Source organism: Trichoderma harzianum (assembly GCF_003025095.1).
Source record: "Trichoderma harzianum CBS 226.95 unplaced genomic scaffold M431scaffold_4, whole genome shotgun sequence".
Classification (NCBI taxonomy): Eukaryota; Fungi; Ascomycota; class Sordariomycetes; order Hypocreales; family Hypocreaceae; genus Trichoderma; species Trichoderma harzianum.
This window is the reverse complement of record NW_020209252.1, coordinates 695,441-716,379: the sequence shown is the minus strand read 5'-3', so window position 1 is coordinate 716,379 and position 20,939 is coordinate 695,441. Positions and strand designations below refer to the sequence as shown.

Sequence of the window (20,939 nt, the reverse complement as noted above, 5' to 3'; positions counted from 1 at the left end):
AGAGGCCAAGAATAAAGTAGAATATGCTGGGAAACAATGCGGCTTCAAGCCACCGATAAGGCCATGTTTCAGCCAAATTCTAAATTGTCTCGCCTTGCGTGGCACTTTGTTCCCTTGCATTGGCCACAACGTTTTTTCGGTTGCACAGCCAGAGATTTTCTTTTCGCTGGCCCTCTCAACCCCGCCTTCGCTCCCATTTTCCCTCCTTCTCTCACCGTCTCAGTGAGCCAGAACAGAACAGACCGCTTGAATCACCAGAGAAAAACGCCAGACATACGAGAAATCAACGTGGAATTCATTGCCTTTGCAACGCCTCAAGAAGAGAGACTTGGTTCACGGCCTGCTGAGGAGAGAAGCTCTCAAACGTGGGGGAAGAAGAACAGCGTCAGCTCGGCAAAACTCTGACCTGCTGCATCCCGCAAGGCCGTGGCGGCCCAAACACCAAAAAAAGCAAGGGCGTCGATCTTACTTATTCAACACCCACCTCATAGTCTGAGGCCCCAACTTTCAGCTGCATATAAGCCGGGGGAAGACAAGAGACATGGCGGACTTGGAGCCAAACTGGCGTGTCCGCTTCCTGGCAGGACAGCCTCCCGCCATAGTGCGGGTTCGGAATCTTCAGACATCCATTGAGGGACCATCCGATGCCTGGAACAGAAAAGGGAGGCCTCAGCCGCTGAGCGTCTCCGCCTCCGTCATGCTCAAGGAGGCCTTCGACGGCTCATCTTCTGCCGATAGCGTGCAGGCCGATACCGTTCACTATGGCCTGCTTAGCAAGGCGATATTGGCTTCACTCGAGAAACAGAGCCAGCACGCAGAAGGATCAGGCGACACATCTAAGAAAAGTCAGTTTTCAAGTTTACGAGACATCGTCAACACCATCTGGGAGGATCTCACCGGCCAGGACTGCAACGGAAGGGCCAAGGTGACGGATGAGGACTCAGAGGCCCAGACCTCGTTCCTGAAACCATCGACGATTCGATGTCTCGAGCTCACTGTGCACCTGCCCAAGGCATCGCTGCTGGGAGGCGGCGTGAGTCTCACCAGAATAGCCCTCTTTGGACGTGATGGCGAGTCAAGACCTCAACCAAGGGGCTTGAGCCTCAAGATCCACGACCTGAGAGTTCCCACTCTCATCGGTGTCAATGACAACGAGCGGCAGGCCAAACAGGTCGTCGTTGCGAGTATTGAAATTGACAAGTTTGATATCGACAAAGACATATTCACAATGATAGAAGGAGAGACAGTCAAGGTAAGTTTGAAAACCCCATGCTACGAGCGTAGCCTTCCGAAAGCCGGATACGGGCAGTCCTAGATACTGAGCGGTCAACAGGTCATGAGCCAGTCGTCATTTGAAACGCTTGAGGCGTTGGCCAGCACTCTGGCGAACAACCTTGCCAGCTACTTGCACTCAAATCACACAGGATTCACGAACAGAAAAGGCTGGCCGATCAAGATTGCTCTGGAGAAGCCCATCGCCGTTGTCCTCGCTGACGCGGCCTGCGTGCAACTGAGCGTGAATTCATCCGAAGTGCTTGGCGCAATTCAATGAGAACTGACACCACAAACCGTTGTCTTCAACACATAACGCACGGTGACATTGTGATGGAGGCGAGCAAGCATACAATGTATGTTGGACGGGTAGAAGTCGAGAGGAAGAGTCGGTGCTTGATAATCAATACTACCAACGATATCCGTATTTCCTTTGTTCAAGTGACGTGCCAGGTAGGTAGGTCTGGGCATCCTGTATGCTTGACTCGTGTATATCCGTACTCGTACGCTGGTTGCGATGTTAGCAGCATATATTGACCCCCGATCCAACGACCCAACAGCAGCCCGGACGAATGTGTCGATTTGAGAAGTCGCTGCAGCTGCTGAGCCGCAAATGCAACGCTGCTATCGAACCACACACCCCGAACACCCGTAGCACCGTAGCCGGACCTCGCATCCGCCAAGGCAAAGGCTCCCAGCGCGATGTGATTAACCTCATTTCACTCACATTACGCTCCTTCATGCCCGTTGGACTAGAAGCCTTCTAGAAAAGCGCCACTTCCTTGTTCCCATGAACTGCGGGATATCACCATTGCATCCCACTCCCGTCCGTATTCTAGTCGGCGTCCTAAGTAATCCTTCCTCCCCCTGTCGACGCCACGCCGCACCAGCGGTTGTTGCTCCAAGGCTAGCATCTAGTAATTTCAAGTTAACCTGCCAGAACCACTTTGGGCACGGCACAGAAGCCTAAAAAAAGTGCCATGGAAGCTTCTCAAGCAAACGCCATTCCGTAGCTCCACGATCGGCATGAACCCATTTCCACCCGAAAGGACACAACGCTGGGTGCCATCGGCGTTATGGGCCGCTTCTTGCCATCCGTCGCCCCCCCGAGTGGGCATCTTCTTTCAAGGATCACGACGCCACAAGAGAGCGCCACGCCGCGTGCTTTTTTTTTTTTTCTCCGCCGCAGCATTAGGAGAAGACTAGGACCAAGTCGGCCATGCTGCCGAAGACAAGCATCGGGTTCCGGCGCCGTGCGCACACAACTTTATCCTGAGATGTTGGATGAAATTTCTGCTGGGCTCGTTTTCCTCGCGAGACCCCTGGCTGAAGCCTGAAGCCTTGCTGCTGTCTCATGTACATGCAATGGGCCCGGAGACAAGACCTTGAATCGTTCGTGCCAGCAATTTATATGCCACCCTGATGCCCAGCTCGCATGCCATATCAACACTGTCGTTGGTGGACTTGAGGATACACGTAGATGGGGACTCCATAGAGCCACATGGATCAAGCCGGTCTTGTTCCCACCGTTGCAGATCCTCAAAACGATACTCGGCCGCTCTGTTTAGTTGGTTCTGTAGTAAGAAACTTGTCGCTTAAATCGAAGCAGGTGACATCTCCGCCGCCGGTGAGAACGCTTGTGCCGTATAGTAAAACAACGCTGCTTCGAATCAGCTCCTCTTATCCACATCATGCCGCCTTGTTCCTTCTATACTGTACTCCTTCTCCGTATTCTTGCACCAGTATTCTCCATAGACACTCCGCAATGCATCACATTTCCACGAAAAAGACCCATCTGTAGCTCCGCGCCCTGGAAGCGGGCCATCTTACTCGCATCACACGTCACGGCACTTCACACGCACCTGTACTCGTACATATTCTGCGCTCTGTACCTGCATTTGTGGAGCTCTCACTGCTCACTCATTGGGTGTTTTATTCCGTATGCCTGGCCAATCATCACAGTTCAGGGCCGGCTCTCGAATTCATGGCGAGTAAGCATAAGACGAAAGAAAATGCGTCCCGCGGACACGACTCTGCTTAATCGTCGGGGAATCTCAGCCGAATGAGAAAGACAGCGTTCTGAACCCCCATCTATTCAGCTTATCGACTGTGGTGACATCGGTGCAAATCTCAACAAAGCGAGAAACTAAGCCCGCGTCTAAACGGTGTTCGAGAAACATCAAGGGCCTAAACAGGATAGAGGCTGCCGCTAACAGGGGACGGACCAAGAAACGCCTCCCGCAAGATTGAGCCCGAGAGGGAGATGAAATTCGTTAGCACCACGTCCAGCTCATCCAACTGCCCGTAAATACCTACGGGTATATTCCGGCCGCTGGTGCACGTCAGGGGTTCCTCATGTGGCCGTCGCTTGCGAGTGAGAATTTCAGATTGCGTCAAGGGAACCTCTCTTGGGCCCCCCTTTGACGAAGAACATGCTCAGCCTTCTTACCTGCACGTTTTGTGGACAGAGGAGCTACACACAGGGACCCTCCATGTGCGCTTCTCAGCTGTACCGTACCGATACATGACTCGTCGCGCCGTTTGGCGCTGTTCATCGCCATATAATACTTCATTCCTTCGCATTAGCTGCGCAGGTTATAATAAACCTTTCCGCGCGGCTTCTTTCTCCAACCAGGGTACCGGTATGTACATGTACGTCGGATATTTTGAGGCTTTGCTACCTAGCCTTGTGGACAAGCTGGGAAATTTACATGTACCGTGCCTGTACTGTAAAGATGCGATTTCAAGACCAAAGCCTTGCAAGGGAAAGCGTACTCATACGAGCAGGGGATAATGAGAGCAGATACCTGCTCGTTCCCCAGTAGCTGTACTCTGTGCAAGGTATTACCAACTCAGACACGAGCAGGTAGGCTATATCCGCACCACTACGGCCGATATTGGTGGCATCCGGCTCCAGTTTTGTAGATGGTGGTCTGGCAGTCGTCTCATAGCCTGGTGGATTCTTGCGGCTTGCGTTCTCCTCAAAACTTTGTGTCATATTTATCTCAGTCGCCAAATGTTAGAAGAACCGCTATTGAAACGAGCTGGTAGCTGAGACATTGTCCCTGGAACATTCAAGATTATGATGCCATGGCCAGCTGATAGTTTGTGAATTTCGTACGATGTGCGCTTGGTAAGGTCCCCACGGCCAAGTCCCTTCGGGGTTGTTTCGCCTGCTGTCAGGTGTCGTTTGCCTACTTTGACAGCGGACCATCGTTTCACCAGGTTTCCCTTTTTGAACATATCGAACCCAACGGTCCAATCTAGCTTTTGCGGCCACAGTAGTGTCATCGTATGGTCGACTTTCGCAATTGATCTTAGCTAATTGCCGCCGAAGGAGTACAATAGGGCGCGGATGCCAAGTTTACCTCCCAGCTCTCCCGGCAATGGGGAAGCAGATTTATCCTCCGTATTCCGTATTGAGTTCAAGATTAGTTGGCGATAGTGCACCTGGGCTTCAGCTCCGGCCCCGTTCTCTAAGCTTGAGTACGCGGTACATACCCCATACGAGGGACAGAATGCTTGCACTATCTTGCCTTGGCTTTTGGGGCCCACGACGAGACCCATGCAAGGTCAACCTTCAGAGTTGATCAAATATCTGGCTGCCGAGACTGCGCTAACTTCCGGACAGCCGGGGTGAGAAGTTCCGAGAAGCACAGACATTCTTCATCCACTGGGAATTTGGTTGCTGAATGGGAAGAATTCGATTCTCAAATTGTGTCAAGTTGTTGTGCTTCTGTGATAGCATGCTTGTAATGGCAGCTGTCACGTTGACTTAGTCAGGCTCGTTGACCTACCACCTGTGAGATTCAGAAGTGTATTCCGGCCGAGAGAAAGGCCGGAAACGTTCGTTGGTTTCAGAATCTCGAAGACGGCAACATAGCCGAGTCTGCATCGAAACGACATTGTCCGATTTGGCCAGACAGCCTTGGTACTACTGGCATTCAACCACGACCCGCATCCTCGTAACCGACTTGGTTTGTAGGCGCAAAGCCCACCTCCTGTGTTGAAAATCACGACTTTGATAGCCCACGGAGGTTGAGGTCGCCCAGATTTCCTCCTTTATTTCAGAGAATAGCGTCAAACAAGTTTGGTACGTGATGGTGTGCTAGCGGATGCACACGAAAACGATTTGAACATACAGTACTCCGTACAGTAATGTAATCGGGTCTCCGTCTGCATTTCACACCGCCAGTCACAGCATGGAAAGATGCGCAATCACCGAAGCGAGCTTGTATGCATGTAGGCGAATACAGGTAGTATTTCGGCCATGCATTCCTCGCCGAACTGGTGTAAGAATGCAGGCTGATAAGGTAGAGATGTATGTATGCAACGTCTCTGGGGTCGCAATTGACTATTTGGGCAAAGAGATACGAAGAAAGACGGAAAGAGAAAGAGATCGATCGTCAGTTGCCAAGGTCAAGCGCATGAATTAACAAATCCTTTTAGCCGGTGTTGCATCGAGGGTGGATGGAACTGACAACGTGCCGCCATGTGAAAGGCAAGGTTCTTGGTTTCTTGTGAGTCAGGGCTCCCATGGATGCCAATTTACCATCGGTCCGGATCAAAGGCATCTCTGTCGTATTCAGACAAGTCCTCTCTGTGTCTGCGGCCGTATCGAAATGACTTGAATGGAAGTATTAATTTTGTTGCCCGCACCAGCTTCAGGAACCCCCAATTTTTTCCCCATATGGACTCAGGAGGACTGCCGGTGTCGTCGGAGATTCGATAAGATGCGTTGACCGTCCACCACGAGTAGGACTCGTACACGGACGCAGCCAACTCCGTAGTATCGGCAACCAAATGGAACTACTACTGAGACAGGTCTCCTGGCAAACCCGCTGGGCATTCCATCAGGGGCTTTGGCAGCGCTCTCGGTGGACGGCTAGGAAAGATCGTCTCTTTGTGAGGGAATGTACAGTAATTACTGCCCCAGGGCCCATCAAACTGGGGTTGATCATCGTCTAAAGCCCGATGCCGTGATCCATTCTTTGTAACGGTGTCCTTTCCATTACATCAAGTGTGTACTCGTACTGTACTTGCGTCGTATTTGTCTGTTGGTCGCCGACAATCTGGAACCCGTAGCGCAAATACACGTTAGTACTCCGTAGCTTGCGACTAGAAATTTGGCGTTGAAACTGGACGAATCACGTCAGAGACTAAACCAAGGACCACGTTGAGATCGACGGCCGGTTGGTCGCATTAAAACTTGGCTTCTGAGTCGATGAGTTAAACGTAGGTGACCAAGTAAGGCAACGGAGAAGCGGTTTGTATTCTGTTCTGAGTGACTGTGATCAATTTGGCTCTAGGTGACCAGGAGGTGCTATTGAACCCTGGAACTTATCAATAGCTAAAAGACATCCAGAAGACGATATTCTCGAAAGAGTACAACATTTCAGTAAAGCTGCAGGAGGTATGTTTATCAGAGCATTTTGTCGTGAGTAGCGCTTAGAGATTAGAATGTTGCATCGTCCCTGAAATGCCAAATCGCGGGGTTGTTAGATAGTGGCTTGATCAGATGCATGACCACCTAACGGCGCCCGCTTGTTACTAGTATTTCCTTTGAAGGTCAGTGAAGATCTTGGCCTCTACATAGTGTAAAGCTTGTTCCGAGGAGACTCGATTGCTACGAGTACGACCTCATCTGACAATTGTACTGCCGCTAGAGGAAAGCACATGATGACCGACATACTCGTAGGGCCGTCGCGGGAGATGAGATGTTCTAAGCGAGATTCAAGATGACTGCGCTCATGGAGCTCAGAGAGCGGTGCACAATTTGCTCTCCGCAAAATTTGGATCTCAGGGCCGCGGGTGACTGACTACCTGCGTACCCGGGCTACTGATTTAGAGTCCACAGATGGCACCGAGATCGACTCTCTTCGATTGCTTTGACGACTGCAGTACGCGTACCTCCGTTTCTGTAAGAAATATCATGTAGACAGCGGGCACTTTGAAGAGCTTTGCATGCCGAGGTTCTGACTGAAATTGTTTGGGGGCGGCATGTGCCTTTCGCCTAGATATGCATCTACCTCCGCATTTTCCTCTGGGGTATGGCTCTTTAGGAATTGTTCGCTCGCTTTTAGTTATATCTGATGTCGTCAATGGCGTCAATAGCTCATCTGCAAGCCTGCATGTGAGGCAGGTCGTTATTAGTTGTCTCTAGGTGGTCCGTCCTTCATCTCCACAGATGTAGAAAGCTATGACACAGATCAACACAGATGCATCTTCAGATGCTGTTGATCGCGAGGCCCAGACCCTGCAACCCGGCTTGCCGGCTTTGTAACTCATCACCAGACCCGTCGTTATAGAAGCGGTAAATGCAAACGTATATTCGGGGATATAGCTGTGCCGACAGGTTAGCCTACATATACCGAAATGTAACCTGGGCATACTGATACTACCTGTGCTTGTTGTAGCAGGTAGTAGCATAAACATTGAGGATTGATACCTACTGTATTCTGAGTACTCCGTGCTTGTGTGGAATGCGGTGGGCTGTTCTCCCCACGATTGGGGCGCTGCATCCCCGCTCTGTGCAGGGATATTTGGAATTGCAATCGTCGCCTTTGCAGACCACCTGGCTTGTACAGTGCACTTGCGCTGGTCTGCAGTAAGAGCTATAATCCTCTGAGAGACGATAAAGAGTGCATCCTTGCAACCGGCTAAGAAAGCTTAGTTGTTGGAAGGGCCCCGTCTTGGTTTATAGGCTGAAAAGCGATGCTGGACGCCTATTCGTTTGCGCTGGGCTCATCTGCATGGTCCTTTGCAGGACACGGGAAAGAGACCGGGGTCGGCTAGGCGATGGAGAGAAAACACAGTGTTCGCTTGAGAGTCGGGGATGAGAGCCAGACAGATGGATTCTCTCAATTGCTCGTGCATTGAAGCCAGATTTGAATTTTGCTTTGGGGCGTATTTTGATGCAAATGTAATGTCAATGCCAGGTCCAGGTTTTTTTTTCTTCTGCGTACCCCTCCCCAATGCATGGGCCTGGGTGGAAGGAACATGGGCGGCTTAACAGCCAGTCAGAGGGCAGGAACTGCTTCTGAGTCTCCCATAGGCGGAGATTGGCGCTGCTGTCGTCAAATTCGCCATTCACAACCTAGAAACCCTAGGACTTTCGTCTCCAGCTGTGCTTCGTATGTTCGTATGTGCTATTGATCCATGACTGGGCAGATTCGATTCGATTGGGCGCTTCGTGTTCCTCCCATTTCGCCTCTTCTCACTGCTGACTGGTCGCCCGCAGCCTGTTCAGGTGAGATCAAATTACTGTAAGTCTATGCACAAGAGTCGATATTCTCAGGGAACAGGCACCACCTGGTTGGCTCTGCTCCTTTGGCTCTGGCTTCGACAAATCGCATCGCCTGTCCGGCCCACTCCATTTACGGGATTTTACAAGACGCCAGACTCCGGGCATTCTGCACAAGCTCACACATGCATATGCTGCTGGGTGGGGAGGAGACCAACCGCCATGGCATGGACCAGCATCTCGGCCTTGCGTGCTTCTCAACAGTCTTCAGTAGCATCCAACGGTCATTGGCAAGGTGATTTATGACTTGCGAGGCCCTTCATTGGCCCCCTTGACAAAGCAAGGCGCCATCCATCCGTCATGGCACAATTCATCGGCACTCGCGATGGCTTCACAACAGACACGATGGTGCGGCTGTCGTTGAAGCTTATACTGTACCGCTTGCGTGGCCCGGCGCGGGACGTACGAGTACCTGTCAGCACCATGCGGTTTCCATGTGCGCTTGGTGTATCTCTCTCAGCCCTAATGTATGTAGGGGCGGGAAGCAGCCGGCTCAGTTGCACGCCCCCGCTACCATGAGAAGACGGATGCTTTGTGCGCCCTGGAGGAGCTCGTCACACTGGGTCTGGCTCTTGTCCTGCGATGAAGCTGAGCAGATGGCCAATGGTGCACGAGGATCGAAGAATCTAGACCGCGAAGCCTTTCGTATATGCATTGGCATATTAATTCAGACTGTGCTATTGAGCAGTGTGGCTCTTTGCCAAGCAGAAACTTGACCAGACGTGATGACTGATGAGATTGGCCTGCTTACATCCTGTGCCGCTGGTACGAACTCCTGATTTTCGGTTCGAGGGCGCATAAGCGCGTCGGCAGCGCAGTGTACTCCGCATCGGCACGATTATTGTGAGAATCTTAGATTCGTCTTGTGAGGGATGGTTACTGACGGTGTGAGCAGAGGCGTGACCGTTGGCCTTTTCAATTACTTCTCCAATACCAGCTGATAACTATGGCAGAACTGATCGAGGCAACAGACTATTGCGCTACCTAATAACACGCATTACGATGTACGACGCATGGCTTTGGTGGGTGCCGCCCGCCGTACGACGTTACGGTTCGCCTAATTGGTCTTACTCCGGCTTCCCTCTGGATGCACTGTGAGGCAACCTTTTGAAGATTATACTTGTATTCCAGAATACGTCTACCGAAATGTGTGGATGAACACCAGCTACGTTTCTCACCATGGGAAGAGTCAGACACTAGCTGGACTTTGCAGCCACGCCTAGTAATAGGTACCAATATCTTAGGGACCAAGTACTGTACACAGTCGGGGCATATCAACAGGTCGAAAGATTTCTCATCTCTCTCTCTCGGGTAGCTCTTCTGAGAAAGATGCCCTCGATAGTCATTCTGGGGCGCCCTGGTGTAAGTGACTGTTGGTTGGCCGACTAACGGATGCCCAGGAGGGAAAGGCTCTTCACACATGCATAAGAAGCTCGATAGAAACGCACATCACTCTCCAAATCTAACTGACTTTGGAACAGGTATTCCACGATGGAGAAGGGACTCTTGCGCGAGCTTAAATTACTCTCGTCGTTAGTGCCAGCTTTGTACCATAAGCTGTTAGTCGAGCGCCACAGGACGTAATCACGTCTGTGACAGCGGCCGGCTATCCCAAATCCCCTACATCGCCCAAAAGCAGCTAGATGAGATCGTCTTCTTCAGCACGGGCCTAATAGCCTATTTTGGGTGCTGTGCCGTGCCTTTGGCTCTCTCACCCCCACCCACATTGTTCGCCTGGTGCCCTTGACCCTGGAGCTTTCTTCGCCCTCAACCGTTCTGAATCAGAAGGCTGCCGAGCTGCAGTCCCAGGTGGAGTTCAAGGCTTCTCTCCCCGCTCGCCTTCAGGACGGAGGGTACTGTGTGGGATCGAGTGAGGAAAAAAGCCCCTGGACGACAGCCCGGCAGCCCCTAAGTGTTTGACCCAGCAGCGTCGCATGCAAGTACTCCATACTCGTACATACAGTACATACAGATGCCACTACTGGGACTCGTACGAAAGCCGCCGGCGAGCTCAAGCTTTTCGCCCGGGAACGCCCCCACCGCCACGAGCCTACTTGGACAAGCCAGGAACGTCCTTCAGGGGTCACATCTCTGTTACGATTGTCGATTTTGGGGCTTCATGGCTGCGCGGATTCAGCTCGAACCGTCCAAGGGCAGGCATGGGTTAACAGAACACAAGCACGGGCACTGCTTGCTGATTTGCCATTCTGGTAACACACTCTCTCGGCACTATCAGCAGCCGAATATGTACTCGTATGCCTACGTTACTGGCTGGGCTCTCGAAGATTGCGCGACCGCCGTTGGGAGTCGCCAAGCGCCTGCGCGCAACTTGGTTCGCCTCTTGTCGACAAATTCACACACCCCTGCCAAGTGCCTCTCCTACCGATAGTTGACCAACACTGCCACTAATTGCCACTAAATAATTGTGACTAGAAAGCCATAACCAAGAAGACCCCCGGCCAAGTCCTCCAATCGTGAGGGACAGCAGCTCCAAGCCGCAGTCTACTTGCCCGCGAGATCCTTGAGACCCCAATGCATCTCGCCAAAGAAACATCCCAGAGACGAGTGGAGAGAGCCCCATTGGAGCCTCTCCTTGGGCTAGGCCCCAGCAATCCAAACAAGCCTTGCTCTGCCCCTGTGGCATCTCATCACCTTATGGAGGTACCCTCTCTCACAAGGGTTGTGTGGTCCAGTTGGCCGGAGTACAGTATGTACTGGCGACCTCTCAGAAGACAAAGCTCCGGTGCGGACGACAAGTACTGCCCCTGTCCAGCTTTCGGAGCCCATGCAGCTCCACAAAACTCACGACCCTACTAGGAACATGAGAGACCCCGGTATTCTGCACGTACAGGGGTCAGCCCGCCTCTTGGTCGACTTGAACGTTGTATTCGAGACTAGTTTCCTTGCCTGGCAGCTGCTCTGCGAAGTCCATCTGACTCTTCAGCCAAGTACGAGTAGTACTTTATGACCCGCATGCCCTCGCATTCATGCCTGAATGCTGTCTTTGCTGAGGTCTGGGTCTGGGCATTCTGTATTCCTGTCTATTTGTTCTTCTTTTTCTTATCCCTTGGATAATACCGCTCTCTTATACTCTCTTGAGTAACATATCGCCACACACAACTTCCTTTCTTGGCTTCACTATGCTGTGATACTATCACGACGGCTCTACTATTCATCAACGCACGTCCGCCGACTAGTCAGAGGATTCATCACATCAATCGACTGTCCTACGCCACCTTGGAGTGTTTCGAATTATCTGATCGATTGGGTCATATGACTACGTATCTGTTCGACTGTGCGCGAAGCCATCACGATACCCATAGTATCGCATTCTTTCATTGACGCCCCCTCTCCTTGATTTTGTACCTCGACGACAACCTGTTTATCCATAACCTCTACTACGCCTTAAAGTGCACCTTGGGAAGGCGGTCAGCAACGAAATCCCCTCAAGGGGCACAGCTTAAACGAACGACCCTTTCTCGACCCGGTTCAAGGCCACCGTTGCCGGACACGATCTTCCACCATGGCCAACGTTACAGGAATCAACCTTTGCCCTGCTCCGTTCATCGATTCGACGCTTTTTGGTAGTGGAGGGTGTAAGTAGAAATGGACGCCCAAAGACTGGTGTTGGATCGATCTGTTGACTTGAGATGTAGATGTTAGCGGCCGATTGTGCCAGAAGATTTCGGGCACCATTGAATGCTGCTTGCCCTGTCCCATGACAGACTGGGTTTACCCAGATAGCTTCACCACAATCGGCACCGTGGCCAACTGGATCGCAACCGTCAGTGTCATCTGCTGCGTTTTCCTGTTGGTATCATGGGCAACACTGCCAGTGGAAAAGACGAACCGTCACTACCTGAGCATCTGCTTTACCCTGGGTGTCTTGATCATGAATGTAGGTGGAGTGACGGTCGTTTACACAAAGGGAGCCTTGGTCGCTAACCGCTGATTCTAGTTGGGATTCGTCATTCCGCTAGCGGCCGAGCCGGATCAGTGCTTTGATGCCATCACTCCGAACGACATGCACACTTTGAGTGTCTGTGGAGCGTCGGGTGCCATGTTGATCCTAGGAGGCTGGTGCGCCGTGATGTGGGCATTCCTTCGTTCCCTCTCCCTTCACCTTCAGATCTGCTGGCAGGTTCTTGTGGGCCGCAACTTTATGATTTTCGCCCAAGCCGCTGGTTGGGGCATCCCTACCATTGGCATCATCCTCGCTCTGGTCTTCAGTGGAGTTTCCTTCCGGTTCGGCGCAACGTGTCATATCAACCACAAGAACAGCTTGGCAGATCTTTGGATCCCGCTCCTCATCTTTGCCAGCATCACTGTCGTAACGACATTCACCACCTTTGGCTACTGCATCAAGGTCTATCTCGCCTCTCTGAACGACAACGCCGCGTCGACCGAAGGATCCAGCCTCCCAACTTACTCAAACAGTGTCATCACCATGTCCCCGCGACAGGCTTACCGCCGAGTCCGCCGAGTTATTGCTCTTCAATGGCGAGGCATTGCCATTGTCCTCATCATCATTGCCGATGTCATCTTCTTCTCTGTCGTCTTCGTCTTCCAGGACAACATTGTTCAATCCATCGCCGACGACCCCAAGGTGGCTCAGAAGTGGATCGTCTGCCTCATCGGAGCCCAGGGCGACAAGACAAAGTGTCTTGACGATGCCGGCTCCCTAGTTGTCAGTGAAGCGACAGTATCTGCCGTGCTTGTCCTGCTTTCAGTAAGTATCGAGTCTCTCCTGGCCGCCCAACTCTCCAAGTTACTGACCTGGCTGGCGTATTAGCTCAACGGCATTTGGATCCTGTTCCTCCTTGGTCGATGGACCATGTTTACCGGCTGGGTTGATTTGGTAAAGTCTCCTTTCAATAGCAGAAAGAAGGAATTCGTATCGGTGGATGCCCGATATGATAATCAGAAAGATACACGTTCGTACGAGATGCTCTCCAGAGATACGAGCGCCGTGGTAACACCACTTGATCCAGTGAAATCCGCAGCGGGCAATCAAGCCCCCGATTACTTTGGCGAAACGGCCAGATACAACGCACCGGCGCGATCCTACTCGAACCCCCGGCCACCACAGGGCTCCCGGCCTGAGTGGAATGCGCAGCAAACCTACGCCGCCCCGCAAGGCCGCGATATGAACCCATTGGCCATGAACCGCATATAAGTCGCCGAGCGTCGGCTCGAGAAGCAAGAAGCAGCAAAGAAGCGAACCGCTCGCATGATGCAGAAACGAAAAAAAAATAGAAGAAGGATGTCAGAAAAAAAAGGGGGAGGAAGGGGAAGGGGAACAACCTCTTTCCCACAGCCAAACGAATCGACTTGAAGCATTTGCTTAGATACCCGCTCCACGGCTAGCCATGGAATCAACAACAATACCCTGGAGGTGACGCCACATGTCCAGCATCTCACGGTGCGGCATGATGTTGCGTCGATGACGCTCATTTACACCCTTTCTATTATAATTCTATCTATCCCTCAGCCATTGGCCATTTAGAGACACAAAAGGTCTCTACTTGCAGTCGAATGGCACCCTCTCTAAGACACAGGACAGCGTGGCGCCACGGTCATATCATTTGTTTGTACATATTGGACCATATTTCTTTTTTATCTTTCTTTTCTTATACACTCCCTAGAAAAAAGGGGGCGGACGCTCACGATGAAAGAGGCTGGTTCTCTTATCCTGATTGGAGAATCCAGCTCTCACATCTCCGAGACAGTTCCCCCATTAATGGCTAGAGGCTGGAGCAAAAATCCCCGGGGGATCTGCACGTGCGCCTGTTGAATATCTTTGGCAGCATCTTCTGGTAAAAACCTGTTATGTAAAGTGTTATGAGTAGCTCAGGAGAAGAGTTAAGATGATGGCATGCGGAACGCGGGAACTAAAGGCGCATCCGGAAGCGGCGGATCGGATGTGTGCAGGAGCTGAGACGGCAGAGGAGAAAGAAGAAAAAAAGTGTGCTAGTGCCTGTGGGGGAGGCTTGCAGCTTAGGTACCCGTTACCGGCAGATTCGGTCGCCTACCTCATAGCACGAAGCACATGGTCGCTACGCAGCGTATTTTATGTATATACTTTGTATGTGTACCGAGCAAAAAGCCTGGATACTTTATTACGAGTGTCTGGATTAATTAATTCAAGAGTTCAAATTTGCTTCTATATTCATGAAAACATCGTCTGTCGCCGTTGTTATTAATGCTGTTTTTGTTGATGTGCGGGTGTCTCGTGTGATTTTTGTCTTTCCGCTTACAGACATTGCGGGCGTCTCGCCAATTGGCGCGCCAGGTCGATCATCGAGCCAGGGCGCATGTACTCTTTGAACAATGGATACGCGTATCCGCGGCAAGATTGCGGTGTGTTTACAAGTACCTGCCTCGGTGGGACGACTTTTGGCTTGGCTCTCCCATCGGACAGGCGAAGAGTGCCGAAGATGCGCTTTCGAACCGTTGCGAGCTTGCTTTCTGGTTCGAAAGGTGTGAGGTCATGGCTAACTAATAGCAACTTTGGTCCGGGTTCTCCGGAGCGGCCCTTGGCTCTTGGCCTTGGCCTCGCCAGGTGCGATTGGCCAGATGCGGTGACAGGAACGGAATTAACTCTGCCGTTTGGTTGTTTATAAAGGCGGCGACTTTTTCTTGTCGGGTGCCTGGGACGACAACACCTCGATTCTTCTTTGCCTTGCCTTTGCTCCCTCGTTGCTGGGCTGTGTTACTGACTGGAGCTGTTCCCTCGCTTTTTGCATAGCCAACGCAACGGGATCGCACTTTTTTGATCCTCCCGAAGTGGCCTTTGTTGATTTTCAACATTCACTTGTTTGGAGCTGCCCGACGATTCCGAAGGCCTTTTGGGTACGGATATGAGCACGCGACATCTACCTAAGCTTGAATAGTTGCACCCCGCCACACAGTTCAACGCGAGATAACAAAAAACAAAGAAGAAGGGTAAAAAGATCCTCAAACAGAGACGCATATCACGAGCGATAGAAGGGGCGGATTAGTGTTGGTTGACTGTTATAACACTTCTGCCTCACTCAACGGGATCCTCGGAGCTCTCTGCTACTTTTTTTTTTCCAATCACGTCGTTGTGCTGTGTAAGCACCACTTTGGAATCCTCTTGTACCACAAGCAATCAAAATGGCGGACAGGCGGGCTCCGGCTGCCTTAGTCAGCGGCGATATCGACGATGCCAACGGCTCTCAGCCCGACAAGCCCGAGCGCCATGTTCACTGGAGCCAATCAAGCGATGACCATGAGGACGCTTCCAGCTCTGACGAGAGCCTGCCTCTGTATACTCCACCCGAAGCAAATGTTAGTCGGGCGTGGGCGAACAAGCGGAGGGCATCACCTCGCAAGCTCTGGCTTGGGCTTGGGTACCGACTGCGATCCAAATTCATGATGGCGATGCTCATGCTGCTGATTCCGGCCGTCTTTTACTTGACCGTTCTGTGGGCGCGGGAGCAGGATCTCAATGCCAAGTGGATGCCCGATCGAGAGTCGCTTCTCTTCAGCCGGAAGCCCCTGCCGGCCCCCCTGGAGACGACATGGATATCGAGCTACAAGCTGCCGTTGAGGACGCAGGGACGGAACATTGTCGACGAGAATGGCCATCGGTTCAAGCTGTCTTCCATCAATTGGTACGGCGCCAGTGATGAGCTCTTTGTCCCAGGCGGATTGGATATCCAGCACCGAAGCGTCATTGCCGAGACCATCAAGAAGATGGGTTTCAACAGCGTGAGGCTCCCCTACTCAGACGAGCTTGTCATCAAGAACCCGGTGCTTGAGCCACGGCTGGTGCTTGCGAACCCGGACCTCGAGGGCCTTCGCGCCATGGATGTGTTCGAAGCCGTGACAACTGCTCTGACGGATGCTGGACTTGCTGTCATCATCAACAACCACATCACCAGCGCAACTTGGTGCTGTGGGGCAGACCCTTGCGATGCTGGCTGGGCCAACGATCACCTCGGACCGCTGTGCCGCGTCAAACAGACAGAGGAGGAATGGATTCAACATTGGGAGTCGGTCATGGAGCGATTCGTGCATAATCCGTTGGTCATTGGAGCTGATCTCCGCAACGAGGTCCGTGGCCTCTGGGGAACCATGCCCTGGTCCAAGTGGGCAGCCGCCGCAGAGAAATGCGGCAATCGTCTGCTCAAGATGAAGTCCGACTGGCTCATCATTGTCGAAGGCACCGAGTCGGCCAACGATGTTTCGGGCGCTCTCGACCGACCAGTCCGTCTGGATGTTGAGAACAAGCTCGTCTACTCTGCTCATGGCTACAAGTGGTCAGGCTGGGGAAGCTGGCAAGGTCGATTTGCCCAGCGGAATTACAAGTCATTCGTCAAGACGATGCGTCACAACTGGGCGTATCTGCTTGACTTGGACATTGCGCCAGTCTGGTTTGGAGAGCTGGGGGCGCCAAACGACCCTACTGTCGGCGATGCGCGCTACTGGAAGCATTTGCTCCAGTATCTCAAGTCCATTGATGGAGATTTCGGATACTGGGCTTTGAACCCTCGCAAGCCCAAGAACAACGAGAAGGAGTCTTATTCACTGGTGCACGATGACTGGATCACCCCAGTGCTGGACTATCGCATGAAGGATTTGCAGGAGCTGATGAGGAAATGAACTGGAATTGGGATGATTTTTTTACTTTGTTTTTCATAGGCAAGCAGAGGATATCTTGCCTGCTTGGGCTATCGTTCATTGATGGATTTATCATGGATTGGAGTTATTTGGTTACATACCCAGTTTGATGAGCACATGCACTGGCGCTTTTGGAGGCGTTTGGATGGGTATGCGGTACCGGGCATCTATTTGACCACCGGAAGTATTGGAATTATTTTCATGGCGACATGCATCATCAAGCATTGCCTTACGATCCTGTACGCTGCTATATATTATGCTAGAGAATGAATGAAGCTGAATGAAGTTATTGTTGTCTATCGATTTTCGCTGATGCTGTTTTGTAATTCCACCAAATCCTTAGTAATGTCTGGTAGTAGCTGCAAGTGACCTGCGGTGCTTTTATCGATAAAGCCCGGCATCTTGCTGATCTCATGCGCTAAATTGTGGGGTTGTTGCACTGCTTCTGTCAACTCCATCGCTCTGGTTCTTGGAAGCTTCCAATTAAATTGCCTCCCCGCCAAGTTGCTTTGTATCGCCTCCCATATAGTCGCCTGCAATCAAATATTCTATCCTCTCCGGCCTCTAACGACTGAATATCTCTCTCACCATTCGGCTCTTCCCTTTCTACTGCTATTGCTTGACTTACATGTCCCGAGATCGCGCAGTCTGCCCGCAGTGGCGAGGCTCCCCTCCACTCGACGGCCATGGATCGCCCATCGAAGAAATCGCCGACCCCTAGCCCTCGCACCCTGTCAGTAGGAAGATGTTATACACAAACGGCTACGGCTAGGGTAAGTCATTTTAAGGTCGTGATAGTGACGCTCAGATGCAGAGAGCTGACGTGGAGGATGACCTGATAGTTTGGGAACGAAGCCAAGGGCGCGATCCGGGATCGAGAGCGAACTTCGCTGGGGATGGAGCCTGAAGGCCTTGAATCGCCGTTTGCTTGGCCATCCACCCAGCAAACTTTTCTTCCGGGTCTCGAGGAAGACAGGCGCCGTCCCAAAGACTCGATATATCGGCTCGTCCCAAGCATGCAGAACTATCGAAACAATCTGACGGCACTATCGCAAGCTCACAATGTACGTGGTTGCGTGAGGGGAGAGAAGCCAAATGGCGTAAATGGAAACGACTGACGAAGGTTTTTTGATGTTAGCTCTACTTTGTCGCATATCAAGGCCACATTTTCGCCTACACTCCTCGAAGCATTCCGAAACAAACGATTCCCCGAGACCCCGACCTCCAAATTTACCCTAGGCCAAGTAAAGAGGCTCTTTCTATTGGGGGTTATATCGATCCTGATACTCCGCATGTGATCAATCATATTATTACGGGCTACCTCGGGAGAGAAGAGATTCTAGTCGCTTGCTACGATGATGGAGATGTGGTTGCGTACTATGTCAAAGAGATTGCAGATTCGATTTCCAGAACCAAGAGGAGCACTGGGAAAACACACGCCCATCGTCAGCCGAGATGCTTCTTTCATGAGAATGTCGGCCATACGGCTTGGGGGCTGGCCATCCATCGCAAGTCTCGCCTTATAGCTGTGAGCTCGAATCGATACGAGGTGACGGTTTTTGCTTTTGCTCTCACCACATGTCAGAAGAATTCAAAAAGAATACGAGAATTCTGCGATTGCTGCCAGAGCAGTGGCAACACCCAATCAAGCATACCTAGGAGGGCACGGAACTGGAGGATCGTGGTGGCTTTCAGGGCTGAAGCGTCCAATATCCCCAACATCTGCTTCGCCGATAGCGAGGACGGCCAGGCTGAGAAGATATGCGCAGTAGATATCAATGGGGTCATCTGGGTAGCAGATATATGGAGAATTTCCCAGCCTGTAGTCCAGATCCCGCCATCTAAACATCTAATACTGCAGAGTGAAGAATTCTGGCCAGCACCATCACGGTAAGCAAGCGTTTAGAGAGCGCAACAACCTATTTGATGCAAGATTCTGATGGTGGTTTTTCTTTCTTTTAGGGGATGGGGTGTACTGGCACTTTCTGAAGAATCCTTTGTGCCAGTCAACACTCTCGAGGAGATGCTTGGGTTACCCGAGGAGGCGCTCAGCATCTTCCAGCCGGGATCGGGATGCTCGCAGCCAATGGTGAATGTGGCAGAATGCCTCGCAGCCATCCCGGACAACCCATGCCCTCCTCCTATGCTTGGAGCCAGGGCGGGTCAGTTTTTCCCCAACGTTCTGAACATGTTTCATAATCAATCTTTACAATCTCTCGTAGGCGATGCCATTGCTCCCAATTTCGTGGGCGAGCACAGCGACGAAAGTGAGGCCGAACCAGAAGAACCAGAAAATGACATCGACGAGCCGGATGAACTGGATGACGAGGATAGCGGCGAGATGGACCAGGAAACCGAAGCAGAAGATGCCCAGCAAGATATTGCCGTCCAAGGGGTTCCTGAAATCGTTACCGCAGACCACGGCGGCAGCGCAGTCCTCTTTCCACATCCGCCGGCAGGACTGCAATTCCACCAAGACCAAGCGCTACACGACATAGATGAAATACTCGGACAGCTTGCTTACGCTGTACAGGAATTCCAAGAAGCCATCTCTTCCCCGGACACTCCTGAAACGGCATTGGCCCAGGCAAAGGATTCACCGGTGGATCAAGACACTGTCATGTCAATGGATGACAGGCAAAAGAGTTCCAATGTCACGACTTTGAGACGGCGCAGTCATAACCGACTTAGTACACCTCCTATTCGACTCGACATGGCATTTTTTCCTCATAGCGGAATGATTCAAGTCATCCCTAGGCACCCAATACAGCTTCTTGAATTTTTAAGGAGGAAGATTGAGTCCAATGACAACAAGGAAGATGACAACAAGGACCCAGCAGCGGAAGACCGCCTCAAAAGATTTACCAAGCGATATCATTTTATTCGAACATTGGAAAAGGATCTGGAGCTCAGGAGTCTTCGAGAGGAGCATGACACACGCTCAAAAGAAATTGGGGTTCTGTGTCCAGACGCTGTCACGTTTAGTTGGTTTCAGGAACGAAGCATAAGACCCTATTTCCGCGCAACCAGCCGCCTGAGCATGGTCTTCCACATCCCTGAGCTCTCGCTCGTTGTAGTAGGGTCGCCTACTGGGCGAGTTCTTTGTGTTACTCCAACGAAACTCAGGTCTCCTGTTGCATCGAAGACATCGGGGATGTGGCATCATGGGCTTCGGGTAGAATGCATTCTGCCTCGATCATCAGAAGAGGAGGCATGCCGACCAGTGTTACGGCCATTGCACGGGCTAGCGGTTGGGCCGGTACAGGATGACGACCGTATGTATGGCGACAGAACAAATCGGGCAACGGCACCAAAGCGGTATAGACTAATGCTGCATTATCGAAATCACGATATCCTTACGTACGAAGTGACGAGGAAGGAACAAACTGGGAGGCTTTGCATCTTTTGATGGTCTGTTTAGCGAATCAATAGCCTGTTTATCAAAGTATAAATAAAATACATGGGACCGACTACACGTTAAAATCTTGTGTTTTGTCTCTTTGCTCATCTTTTTCTCTTCACTTGTAAGTTTGTAGTCGTGATGAGTCGTAATTATTTTGCAAGCCAGCAGAACTATAGGGTATCCTAATGATGAGATGGGTTCAACCTCGAGCGATTGAAGAAACCAGAATATGTCGAGCAATCCCTGTACTGATTATTTCATAAAGCGGGAATAAGGGGGGTATGGTAGGTTGTATGTATGATGTGGTATAGGCGG

The 20,939-nt window shown here is 51.5% G+C and overlaps 4 protein-coding genes across 4 annotated transcripts; all 4 read left to right on the top strand.

Moving 5' to 3' along the window:
- Positions 1-541: 541 nt before the first annotated feature.
- On the top strand, positions 542-1,552 carry M431DRAFT_480129 (hypothetical protein; the record flags this gene model as incomplete). The annotated part of the gene is made up of 2 exons (XM_024915835.1): positions 542-1,252; positions 1,334-1,552. The coding sequence occupies 2 exons, from the start codon at positions 542-544 to the stop codon at positions 1,550-1,552; spliced, it is 930 nt and encodes a 309-aa protein (XP_024776124.1).
- A 10,546-nt stretch (positions 1,553-12,098) lies between these two features.
- M431DRAFT_80322 (hypothetical protein) lies at positions 12,099-13,751 on the top strand (the record flags this gene model as incomplete). The annotated part of the gene is made up of 4 exons (XM_024922930.1): positions 12,099-12,171; positions 12,232-12,473; positions 12,534-13,304; positions 13,368-13,751. The coding sequence occupies 4 exons, from the start codon at positions 12,099-12,101 to the stop codon at positions 13,749-13,751; spliced, it is 1,470 nt and encodes a 489-aa protein (XP_024776123.1).
- Positions 13,752-15,973: 2,222 nt separating this feature from the next.
- Positions 15,974-17,203, top strand: M431DRAFT_80467 (glycoside hydrolase family 5 protein; the record flags this gene model as incomplete). Its single annotated transcript, XM_024922951.1, has 1 exon — positions 15,974-17,203. The coding sequence occupies one exon, from the start codon at positions 15,974-15,976 to the stop codon at positions 17,201-17,203; it is 1,230 nt and encodes a 409-aa protein (XP_024776122.1).
- A 473-nt stretch (positions 17,204-17,676) lies between these two features.
- Positions 17,677-20,721, top strand: M431DRAFT_506197 (hypothetical protein). The gene is made up of 4 exons (XM_024918770.1): positions 17,677-17,994; positions 18,064-18,285; positions 18,360-19,111; positions 19,184-20,721. The coding sequence occupies exons 1-4, from the start codon at positions 17,908-17,910 to the stop codon at positions 20,628-20,630; spliced, it is 2,508 nt and encodes an 835-aa protein (XP_024776121.1). The 5' UTR covers positions 17,677-17,907; the 3' UTR covers positions 20,631-20,721.
- The last annotated feature ends 218 nt before the right edge of the window (positions 20,722-20,939 follow it).